We start from the raw sequence: 13,163 nt of genomic DNA on the forward strand, positions 1-13,163 counted from the left end.
AAAGAGTAGTTATCAGTAATACCAAGAATGTTGTCATACTCATCTTTTGATTTCTCCAGACTCAAAAATCCATACATACACACTGCATTGTCGTGTAGTCTCAATAAACACTAATTCTGCTATTGGTCGAATTGGAGTCTTCCATCTAATACACCGACCACAGTGCTACACCTTTCTGTCTATGTCCTTCTCAAGTCCTGGCCAACAGAATCTCTGCTTGGCTAACCAAAGTGTCTTCTCTTTACCTTAATGAGCATCACCATCATGAATTCCTTTCATTGCCGACTGTCTATGCAATTCTGGTAACTTCAACTGTTTCACCATCTGGTCATCCAAAACAAATCCAAAACACCATTCACCAACTCAATACGTTTCCACTGTCTTCGGTATTTTGTTATGAAAGGCTGCTTGCTTTAATCTATGCACATTCGTGGATACATTCAGATGTCACGTATTATATGGAAGGTGTAAAAAAAGTACTAGTGTGCACTATAAAAGTTGCAGTCCTACAAACGGTGTTGGAACCAAATATCGTGGTTAAGACAAGTTCTCGCCTCTTTAGACAGAACACCCAGCAGCGAACCAGAATTGTCCAGAGATACAGCGTTTTTTAATGCCAATGACAGATTCATAATCGTTATGTTTGTGACGACTTCCTGGTGAATAGGATCAACGTGTGTTTATATTGTCGATTGTCTTGGAAAAGAAAGATGTAAACAGAGAGAGAGAGAGAGAGAGAGAGAGAGAGAGAGAGAGAGAGAGAGAGAGAGAGAGAGAGAGAGAGAGAGAGAGAGAGGAAGGATGGGGAAGAAGACAGATAAACTAAAAATGTCCTTTTGAGGGCACCTGTAAATTTGCTGCATTCATAGACATGAAGTTATCACTCTGATTAGTCAGTTGGTTTGTAAATATGGTGGACGACTGCAAGGATGTACGTTTATTTTCAATTACTAGTATCTTATAGAAAATCAAGATCCTGTTCGTGAAAACTGTCACTGATATGGAGAACTTGGAGAGGATTTTGTTTACCTACTTAAACCAAATCTGAACAACAAAACCATAAATGGTTTTAAATCGTATCTCTGCACAACGTATAACGTATTGACAAGGTTGTCACTGCTCCCATGAGGAGCGGGACGTAGCTCAGTGGTACAGCGCTTGCTTGATGCGCGGTCGGTTTGGGATCGATCCCCGTCGGTGGGCCCATTTGGCTATTTCTCGCTCCAGCCAGTGCACCACGACTGGTATATCAAAGGCCGTGGTATGTGTTATCCTGTCTGTGGGATGGTGCATATAAAAGATCTCTTGCTTGCTCCCATGAAACCGTATTTCGAAATGGACCCTAAAACATGTCTGTTTTCGTACAAACACAATAACTCTAAAGTGATGTATTTCATGTCTTTATTGTAGCTCGTCAGTTTACAGTATACATATTTCGGATACTGTAACACCATGAATAGAGGCCAGCCTTGAATGTACATCCTTTTCCAAAATCACGTGCAATTTCAGGCAAAGAGCCCTGTTTTTGGTCAGGTAAACCATTTACCTTTTGTATACATGAGGAGTTTAGTTCATCAACACCACCTAACTATACGCTATTCCAATTCCTAACCATACACTCCCACCCCATCTCACACACCCCTCCCTTAAAGGGACAGACGATAGTTTCAACCCATGAAAATTAACACTAAGTTTAGTTAATCTACAAACCTGTAACACATTTGGATAAAGTTACAATTGAGTGAAACAAGTCTGTGACTTTGAAATGGTGAAATACCCTCTAAAAATAGACTAAACCTTGACTCAATAACTGTTATCTCTCAGACGTATGTGCGTTTTTAAAAATACGAGAAATGCATTTTGTCATATTAAAAATACCAGGATGACCAAAAACACTTCTAATGTACGGAAATGAATAATCTAAACATTAAAATCTAAGTAAAGTATAATTTCAGTTATCAAAAACGGCTCTAATAGTAAAACATATGCCTTAGTGTTTGAAAACTAGAGTATGTCCCTTTAACGATGTGCGCCTGAAAAGTGTCCACTCTGTCAGGAATGTTGCTATAGCTGTTCGTCTACATCCACGTGTGTATACAATCGTGAGTCTCCGTTCGACTCAAGTCTTAAGGTTTCTTGGATGGAGTAGTTAGGGAACTTTCTCGACACTATCTGTAAAAAAACAACCCCAAAACAACCCATACATTAATGGCAGTTGATCTTTTACACAGCCCGAACATATTTAACACAATCAAAATCATATATCCGCACAAGACAGAGTTTTAAAGTGATGTTTTAACAAGGCTACCATCAATAAATATTTAAAACCATAAAGTAAAAATCGACAGGATTAAATGTACAGGAATACTGCCACTCAGGACGATACATTCATTCTCCTCCCCAGCCTGTCTGTAGGAGGACTGCCACTACCAACACGGATTCGATATATATCTAAATCTGCACGAGACAAGCAGACCTTAACATAAAAAAAAAAATATTTGAGGGTTGTGATTAATTTCTCAACCTAATTTAGATTATGGAAAGCCATACATTACCATATGAAGTTGTAAAGTCAGGATTGTCGTTTTACTTTTGATGGATTGAACACTTTTCTTGGCACTATCTGTCAAAAAACAACAATATATAACATCACAGTATTATCTGAAAATATATACATTTGATTTGTCCCAAAAAGTATTTTACTAAACCATCTACATAACCATCACATCAATTTTACTATTGTAATAAATAATAGAATTATTGCGCTGGTCCATAAATCAGAAAAGAAATAAGGGCGATTTTTAGCACAGACGTGTGACGTATTACATTCGGACTCACATGACGGACAACGCCCGAATAACTGCAGTGTCAAAGTAATTTCCCAAGCTCCTGTATCGAGAACGTGTTGCCGTCCTCGCAGAATTGGGGTCAGAAGAAACAAAAACAATGAAAGCAAGTTATTATTTTAAATAGCCCGAGTACTCTGACTGTAAGAGAGCTAGACGGACATTTGGACATAAATACGCTCTCATTACAGCCAGAGACCAAGCTATGTATTTTTTTGGCAATTGCCGACAACCAAAAAGTAGTCAAAGATTTCCGCTCTAATACCACAACAATCCTATGTTTGACGTGAAATACCTTTACATCGATCATTTTCGAGTTAATTGATTAAAAGAAATTCAGATATTAATCACTAATACACACACTACAGAAAGAAACCCGACAGCACCCATATTCAGTTATGCTTCGGCAAACTCCGGACAGCAGAATTCTAAGTTCGCCGATTTATATCGTGACGTTGCGTCACATGATCGCCCTCTCAGCCATTCCATCTTCCAGGGGCCGTCTCAAAACGACAAGTGCCCAACAATCACACAAAAAACCCAGAAGTTTTATTTTATTTTAAAGTAAATATATATATTTTTTATTATTATTTAATTAAGGGATAGTGAGGTCATATTTGGATGCCCCGTGATGATTTTTCGGGGACCAAAGTTTGAGGGTGGATTTCAAGTCTTTGGGACCTTTAAACCAATATTAACCCCCATGTACCTCGCGAAAGTTCTAGCTAACTCTACAGGAGGGCCAAATCAATGATGGTCACCGGTGGCCATACTGGAAATCGAAAATCGCAATATCTCACTTATACATAACTTACAATCATGAATAAGTTGTCTATTCCCATTACAAAGAGGATGCCTAATATTCTGGTGGGGCTATTTTTGTAATTGGAAGGCATCTTGACATTGAAAGCCAAGATGACCGTTGTTCACCATATTGATAATTAAAAAACGTCAGAGCTCTTGAAATATTTGGGTTAGATCATACGTGAATAGCATTTTTGTACTGAAAAGTGAACGCACAATCTATTAGTGATATTACTTTTGAAATTTGAGATCACCTAGATCTTCAAATCCAAGATGGCCGTTATTCTTCATATTTAAAATGAGAAAATGCTGGAACCCTTGAACTAACCGAGATAGTATAATAAATGAGGTGTCTATTTCCACTAAAAAGGGGATTCACAATCTTTTCATGGGTCCTTTTTACAATATGATGACATTTTGGTAAGGACAATATATTGCGAAATATTTTATGTCCATTGGATCTGTAAATTCAAAGAATATAGGTTATAACTGAAACCTAATGTAGAGCTATCATCATCAGTTACAGTCTGTGTATTGGGTATTCGTGGGAGTGCTAGAACAACAGAAGAGAGGTATGTGAGAAAGGAATTGCAGAGATAGGTGCTTAACCAATGTTGTTCGAAAAATCAGTCTGATGGGAGCTTTATTGGGGTTTTTTTTAATTTTGTTAGTGCCACTTTTATCCCAAGTTTCTAAAAGGATTGAGCTACTCATGTTACAATACACAAAGTTCATGACAAAGGTGTTAAGTGCATTCATGGTTTCAATGAAAAGAAATGTTTTATATAACGACACACTCAACACATTTTATTTATGGTTATATGGCGTCAGACATATGGTTAAGGACCACACAGATATTGAGAGGAAACCTCATGGGCTACTCTTTTCGATTAGCAGCAAGGGATCTTTTAAATGTGTCATCCCATAGACAGGATAACACATACCACGGCCTTTGATATACCAGCCCACCGACGGGGATCGATCCCAAACCGAACGCGCATCAAGCAAGCACTTTACAACTGGGATACGTCTCGCCCACTGGTTTCAATGGAGTAATGATTTGAGAGAGAGCTAGAGTTTCTTTAATTGTTTCATAGCACATTTCTCACATATAGCTCGTTTACCGTGACCAGAAATCCGACAGATACTGTCAGATCCAATCAAGTGGTCATGACAGCTGGGGTCCTTATTTCGTTACAAAGTGACCTCCACATGTCTGGACCTTTACTTTAGATATAGAACATACAGGGATAAGCTGTTTGATCATGCACTGACATTGGTGTGGAGGTGTTCGTATATAGTAATACGGATGTATCTACTTCAGCCGGACGACACTTTGCAGTGATGGGACGTTTTCTACTGTTAGAAAATTTGTACACCAGGATAATAACAGAATAAGACAAGTAGTCCATTGCCCAGGGAAAGTTTGATGATTGATGCCTTCAACAGCTGCTGAATTCTCAGTTTGTTATTAAAGGGACATTCCTGAGTTTGCTGCAATTGTTAAGCTGTTATCGACTAACACAGCCTTTTGAACGATTGTAATTACATATCAAATATATTTTTCTGCATAAAATATTAATGGCTGTATATTAAACGTGTTTCTGGTTGTTCTAATATTTTTACTAGGTTAAATTTCATTTTATTTCCTAAAATAGAATCCAGTTTGGGCTTCTTACAAATATCAAGACGACCAGAAACACATTGAATATACAGACACTGATATTCTAAACAAGAAAATATATTTAATATGTAAGTTTAATCGTAGAAATATTTTATTAGTCGGAAACATCTTACAATGCAGCAAACTCAGGAATGTCCCTTTAAACAAGCGTACAAGAGTTTTGAATGCCTTGACCAAAAGACAGGTAATCATCCTATTCATTAAAACACAACACGACGGTGCGATGGTAAGTCTGGTCTATCAGGTCAGTGTAAGAGGTTTACATTTGACAAGTGCAGTGTGACTTTCTATCTCCACTAAATTAATTAATGTCCTTAGAAAAAACATTTGTGTATGGTGACATGAAGAGCTCAAATCAGAACTTTCGCGAGGTACATGGAGGCTCACTGATTTTCTAAACCCCGCCAGTCTAGGCGTGCCAATATTATACTAGTTAGATATTGAGTAATTGTTATGACGTGATTAATATCTTACACTGGTATGTAATAAATTACCATATTAATACCATATAACTTCACATGTCAAGGGGAGCTAAACATATTTTCCTAGAACTAATCTCAAGGGAGTGATGGGGAGCTAGAGTGATAGCTCCTCATAAATGACGAGGTGTGGACAAGGTTCGGTGGAATATATATAAGATACTGACTCGTTCAGGTGAAGCTGAAAAGGCAGGATTGTCGTATTGCATTTGATAGCTTGGAGACCTTTTTGGCGCTCTCTGTAAACAAAATACAAAGAAAACAACAACCATATAATATCACTATTTAATGGCCCAACAAAATACTATCTAAAACGAAATACATTTGATTTGTTCACAAAAGTATTTTACTCAACCATCTACATAAGCCCGATATCCATTTTATCATTGATATTTTGTAAACATAATTGAATTTTTTCCATGGTCCATAAATCAGAAAAGAAATAAGGGCAATTTTGAGCACAGACGTGTGACGTATTACATTCTGAGTCGCATGACGGGCAACCCCTGATTAACTGCATTGTTAAATAGAGAATAACTAGATAATGACGTCAGATTATCAGCTTTATCCTGTGAAGGTAAGAATGGGAAATTTCTCATTCGGCCTAAACAGGATAAAGCAGATATCCGACGTCATCAAATAGTTATTATCTGTATCCTGCAGACCATAAAAATAAGGGAAAAAGCTATTATTTCTGTTATTTCAGCCACATTGTACGATGACCTAGAGGTCAAATGAGCGACTTTGTAATGTAGCTATGCGTGTGACGTCACATGAGTGACGTCAAAAGTCACATCCTGCTACTTAACTAGCAGGATATGACTACTTTATCGTTATCATAATCTGTCAATAGAAACTGTTGTTGCAGGATAAAATTATTTGCCAAGCTCCTGTATCAAGAACGTGTGGCTGTCTTCGGTGAAGTGTGGTCAGCAGAAATTAAAACAATGAAAGCAAATTACATTCTTTTAAAAAATATATAATAATAAAAACAATTTAAAAAAATTAGGAAAGTGATTCATTCTTCCCTTAACTTAGACTATGGAAAGCCATTAAGTTATAATCATATTGATACCATATACATCCACATATTAAGGGGAGCTAAAAATATTTTCCTTGAAACCTTGTTTCCTTGTTTCCAGAACGTGTCGCTGTCCTTGGCGAAGTGGGGTCATCATAAACAAACACAATGAAAGGAAGTTTTAAAAAACCAACAAAAGAAAAACAAACACTGAATGCATAATTTAATATATTAATTTATTTGAGTAATATCAGCATTTCAAAGAGTGTCAATCCCGACTAGTTAGGTCTATACATGTAATGAGAAAGTGATCATAAGTAGTCCGCTGACTACCTCAACAGCATGTTGTAGCCCATGGTAATAACATGTATCTGTATTCATTATGGCCTAGGAATGTTTACAGTATTTTATTTTGTACTTAAAGGTGTTATATTATTACGAAGACGGTGGGTAAGCCGACAATCTTTTCAACTACACACATTAGGTGTATTTTAAGCTAAGAAATGTATCAAAATGAAACTTTTACTATGAATATACAACATAACAAACTACTTTTGTACATACTTTCTTTCTGATGTTCAACTTCAAAAATTAAGCCACCTTATTTTAATCACCCGCTAGTATATTTTGCATCAGCAGTAGTTGGTCAATAATTGAAAAGAGCAATTGAAGAGTTTAGGCGCAAAACGCGATATATCCATTTTTCATTTTCAGTAAAAAAAAAAAATTAATTGGCGTATATAGCATTTTGATAAATAAAAAATGGCATTTACCCAATACAATTTCATAAGGATCAATCACGTTTTGCAGCAAATCAGCGGGCCTACGATTAGCCCTTACTGACATACAATAATGGCTTTAACTAAAAAGTAGAAAGAAAATGGTTTATATCGCATTTTGCGCCTGAACTCTTCAATTGTTACCACTTTGACTTTATCTTCTGGATGCCTTACTATCTTAATGGCTTCTGGTTTTCTGGCCTCTTTGGTTTTCTTTTTTCTGTGAACAGAAATATTAAGTTCATTAGGTAACGTTCGCAATGTACTTCGAGTGATACCTAGTTCTATTCTGTTTATATTTGAGAATAGGGCCGTAAAAATAAGATACACTGAAATCAAAATCAGAGTCGGCCATTTTTGTTAATTGGGGGAGGGGGGTGGTGGGTTATGCCAAGAGCTAGAGTGTCATACGTTTTTGAATTTTGACATTCGTGACAGGTCGCCAAGTTCTCTTTCTAAAATACACACAGTATCTAAATCGGACCCCACTGATCTGTTTCATCAGTTTCGAGTTCACTTCTGACGCCAAACATATATGTATGTTGGTAACCTATAAACGCTACATACCGGCCTCGGTGGCGTCGTGGTTAGGCCATCGGTCTACAGGCTGGTAGGTACTGGGTTCGAATCCCAGTCGAGGCATGGGATTTTTAATCCAGATACCGACTCCAAACCCTGAGTGAGTGCTCCGCAAGGCTCAATGGGTAGGTAGGTGTAAACCACTTGCACCAACCAGTGATCCATAACTGGTTCAACAAATGCCATGGTTTGTGCTATCCTGCCTGTGGGAAGTGCAAATAAAAGATCGCTTGCTGCTAATCGGAAAGAGTAGCCCATGTAGTGGCGACATCGGGTTTCCTCTCAAAATCTGTGTGGTCCTTAACCATATGTCTGACGCCATATAACCCGTAAATAAAATGTGCTGAGAGAGTCGTTAAATAAAACATTTTTTTCTTTATAAACGCTACATGACAGTCCTAGAGATCAGAAACCGGCTGTTAATGGTCATCGCCCTACTGTTTTGTTTAACAACACTACTAGAACACATTGATTAATTAATTAATCCTGAGTTAATGGGTGCCAATCATTTGGTAAAACTGACATGTAGTCTCCAGAGCAAACCCACTACATTTGTTTTTTGTGGGATCCATCAGATCTTTTTTTTTATGCATTACCCACTAACAGCAAAGCACATGCCACGGTCTTTGATATACCAGTTGTGGGGTACTGGCTCGGATGAGAAACCCCCCAGTCAGAAAATGGTTCACTAGGGTGATTTGATCCTAGGACACAAGCTGCTCAGGTGAGCGCTCTACCAACTGAGCTATATCTTCCCCCTCTCCATATTATTCTGTCGTAATGGCTAAGAACTTTACCATGTAAAACTAAAATTGCTCGAGTTGTTGCTTAAAGTCCATAGGAGTATGATACGTGAGTGGTGTATACGCCATAATGTGTGTAAAGCTCTAACTTTTGTATACAATTTATGGATTAATTATTGCCATCCAGAGTACATCCTGGATCATCCAGTTATACAAAAACACTTTAATGTAACTACAAATCTGCTTGGTGAGTTTAATGAATATAAATGCTAAATTGTTAAGGACGATCCACAGTCCGTAGTTACCAAAGCCCGAAATTACGCTAACATGTAGACAAAATGGTCAGCTTACTTTATATTCACACACACACACACACACACACACACACACACACACACACACACATACACACCAGTTCCAGACCACGCTACGCCATTATATAAACGTTAATATTGTTAAACGAACAATACTGGAAAGTTATATTAATTACCTGGTAAAAAAACAAACTGCTGAAAGAGTAACGAGAAGGAGCACCAAAATGGCTATTACGACAATACGGCCCATACCCAAGCCCACAAATTTCTCGATTGCTGAAAGAAAAACAAGGTAAATTGTTACCAATGACTCGCATTTTCATTTTTATTTACTGTTAAAGCACTTTCGCGGTTGTCGAAATTTTGTGTAATTCGTTGACTAGTGTTGTCAGCAAATTTAAGAACACAACGTAAATGCAATATACGTGCACACATATAATATGAATTTACAACACTACCCTTTGTAATCCATGAATTCAATTACCCACGACATACCTTCTGCTTTTAGCAAAAAGAGGAAAAGAAAAACAAAATGTAAGCCCAAAACAAATAAAGGATATCACAGTACATTGATTTTGTAATCGAAGTTGACCATGTAGTTATTATGTTAATATTAAAACCCACCCCACCCATGTATACAGACACTCAGCCAAGGTTGTTTTGCCTTTAACATATATAGTTTGACACCCAATAGCCAAAGTATTGTTCGTACTGGGGTGTCCTTAAACATTCATTCATTCATTTATTCATCAGCCAAGGTTTTTCATGATCAGTCCTTGCATAAACCATATTAGTTAATCATTAAAACTGTCAGTTTATAATAAGAGCGACAAAAAGCGAATTTTTAAATTTCAAATATATATAATCACACCTGCTCTTGCGACAACCTGTATTGAAGGGCCACTTTTTGACACTCCATTTGGTGGCTGCTTAACACAGATTTGACTGGATTGTGCTCACTGATGTATTCAAGCATTTCTTTGCTGTTCACATCAGATGACAACAGGCTACATATATGTGGTCATTTAATTGACTATCAATGACATTACCAAAACGTATTCATTTTTCTTACCAGGACCCAGTGTTGTGCGTCTGTAAGAAACACTGAACATTATAATTTTGGTTTCTCGTTTAATATTTCCCATGAGAGCTCACTAGTGCCTGCTATTATACTAAGAGAAAGACATTTGGAGAAACTTGGTATCGTGGACCACATTTCAATTACTATTAGCATCGTAATGTCTGTATTAAGTACAAGGATGTAATGTGAGACTGAATGTCAGTAACACTTGTTATGTTCTTGTCACTATGGGTAAAGGTGCTGGTGTGAACCACTATTCTTTCAACCAGTGTATCATTGCATATGGCCTTACCGCAGAGGTCCCACCTGCATACTGTTGTAGTGTTTGAGGTCGAGTTTCCGAAACACGGTCTACCTTCAATCGAGGGGACTGGCTTCCTACACGTTCTTTTGTAGACGATTGTTTCCAAGCAATGGTCATCACAGTCTATATGTTCAGATACTGTCCAACCTGACCACTGTCCATTAACTGCCAAAAGAACACAGAAACAAAACAAAAGTTGTCATTATGAACAATAAAACGATTATAACGTTTAATTCCATAAAGTTATTATGAATCGGTGTCAGAACATTTGTTTGAACGGGGGTAGAGGATTGATTCACAAAACCCTCAACCTGCACACGCAGCTGGATTATCGTTTAGGCGCTGTCTGGAGGACTGCCACTCCTAAGACTGGCTCAACTGGCAGATAACAAGTTTAGTTCTGCACAAATCACGGATCATAATTATACAACGGTTATCATTCTGTTAATATTACTTCAATTCTTTATTATCTATTGATATTTGTTTATTCTCAATTGATAAGTGATAAGCTCGCATTTCTACACAGGACATGATACAAAGGATGTAAATTTTGACAAACTCGTGATGGAATTAACCCATTACTGACTCAGATATTTCTCCAGTACGACAAGATTTCATTTCTGCTTTGTCTGGAGGACTGACACTCTGCGAAATGTCACGTCATCATTCCTGCTTTATATAGATGACTGACACTCTTCAGTGTGACGACATCATCCACGCTTCATATGGAGGACTGCCATTCCCTGACAAGACATTGTCCTTGCTTCATATAGAGGACTCCCATTCAGACATGAAAATATATCGTTCCTGCTCATTCGTATGAGGGACTGCCACTCTCCAGATTGGATGAATAAAATTTTAATGACAGTCTTATATCCACTCAAAGGGGAGTTTGGGTGATATTTGAACAGTTATGATATCGTTGTCAAAAGAGTAATGATAGCCACACGTTTACAAACAAAATTAAAGAAATAATTTACTACATCTAATTAAATTCTAAGATTAATTTTCAAACGAATACTACTTGTGTATAACGATAAGCTGAATGATCGTTCTTATACAAGAATATAAAGTGATCGGGACTTTTTATCAGTAAATTGCTTTTAGTAGTGTCTAGGGGTTGGACAGTTGTAATACTTACTTGGCATGAACTTTGCGGCTGTAAAGACAATATTAAATGAAATTACAATAGTTTAGGTAATTAAATATCGACTATAACTGATTCACAAGTTATTGTAATTAGTATTAAGATAATGTTGACAAATTTTTAATTAAAAGAAATATTTTTAATAAATGCTTGAAACCCATATGTCCATTATTTTGATACTTTTTGTATTTACTTGTAGCTGTAAAAATGATGTAAAAAACCTACATTAGTAAAATATGAATGAAAATATTATCATTAATGAATTAATTATTTAATACCCCGATATCATTTGTCCCGTCATTTAATTTCCTTTACTAATGCAATATTTAGATTTTTTTTTTTTTAAATATATAATAATTAATAAAAGCAAAATACGACCACAGCTACATCTTAATTTTTTTTATCTTGCAACTATCAACAGAGTGGCATCCATGTATCGCGATATATTTAACATAATACACAAGAAATCACATGAGCTCCCCACTCCAACCCCCATCCTCATCCTTCAAACCACAATGGTGGGCAACAAAAATCATCATGGAATGTAATTGTGCAAATTTTATTTTTTATTTTTTTAAGTGATTCATAAGTTTGCATAATTAGCTAGTATGGAGATAGCATTGATGAATTAATTAATATTCATTATTCTTCTTCAAGAAGTTTCAAATTAAAATCATTTCAAAATACAAGCTTGTAAAATATGTTGGCATTGCTTGGATAATTTTAATACTCACATGAATTGGTTTTAGTAGCTGTAATTAAAAAAAAAAGAAAAAAAAAGGGGGAAAAAAAGCAACATTTAATAACTTCAACATACTAACATCGTACCCTAAAATTCAGCCCTTGCAATTAACCACGGCAATCGGCAATCGGCAAAGTCGTGGAGATTGTCGCAGTCTTTAAAATTGTTCATGACATTTAGTTTGCCATTAAAATTTAAAGTTCTAATGTCACTTTTCTTAGTTAATTATTTATTTTTGTAATATTCTCAGATTAACCCTCTTTTATAAATTATCCGCAAAACTGCCGTGTAAAATACTGTAGAGACTTTCTACGGCATATTGTTTGCTGAGGCCATTTTCATAATTGCCAGGGTCGATGTTTTGAAACAGGTGAGACATCTCCCACCACCAAGCATCAATATAACAAACCACAAATTGTGAACTACATCCGGTTAGGCTGGTTAGTACTTGGTTCGCCTCCTGCTACCAGCTCCCACCACCAAGCATCAATATAACAAACCACAAATTGTGAACTACATTCGGTTAGGCTGGTTAGTACTTGGTTCGCCTCCTGCTACCAGCTCCCACCACCAAGCATCAATATAACAAACCACAAATTGTGAACTACATTCGGTTAGGCTGGTTAGTACTTGCTTCGCC

General features: G+C 36.7%; 1 protein-coding gene across 9 annotated transcripts in view; it reads right to left on the bottom strand.

Annotated features, from left to right (window-relative positions):
* Positions 1–1,384: 1,384 nt before the first annotated feature.
* LOC121367498 overlaps positions 1,385–13,163 on the bottom strand; it is a 29,373-nt gene continuing 17,594 nt past the window's right edge. For 2 of the 9 annotated variants that reach the window (XM_041491700.1, XM_041491701.1), the window contains exons 5-12: positions 12,516–12,533; positions 11,776–11,793; positions 10,623–10,799; positions 9,426–9,525; positions 7,758–7,833; positions 5,981–6,052; positions 2,556–2,623; positions 1,385–2,172 (exon numbers count right to left, since the gene is read on the bottom strand). In XM_041491700.1, coding sequence (XP_041347634.1) covers positions 2,573–2,623; positions 5,981–6,052; positions 7,758–7,833; positions 9,426–9,525; positions 10,623–10,799; positions 11,776–11,793; positions 12,516–12,533 — 512 coding nt within the window. In that variant the 3' untranslated portion in view covers positions 1,385–2,172; positions 2,556–2,572. The other 7 variants (XM_041491705.1, XM_041491706.1, XM_041491704.1 and 4 more) reach the window with 6 other exon arrangements.

This window comes from Gigantopelta aegis, chromosome 3 (assembly GCF_016097555.1).
Source record: "Gigantopelta aegis isolate Gae_Host chromosome 3, Gae_host_genome, whole genome shotgun sequence".
In the NCBI taxonomy this organism is placed as follows: domain Eukaryota; kingdom Metazoa; phylum Mollusca; class Gastropoda; order Neomphalida; family Peltospiridae; genus Gigantopelta; species Gigantopelta aegis.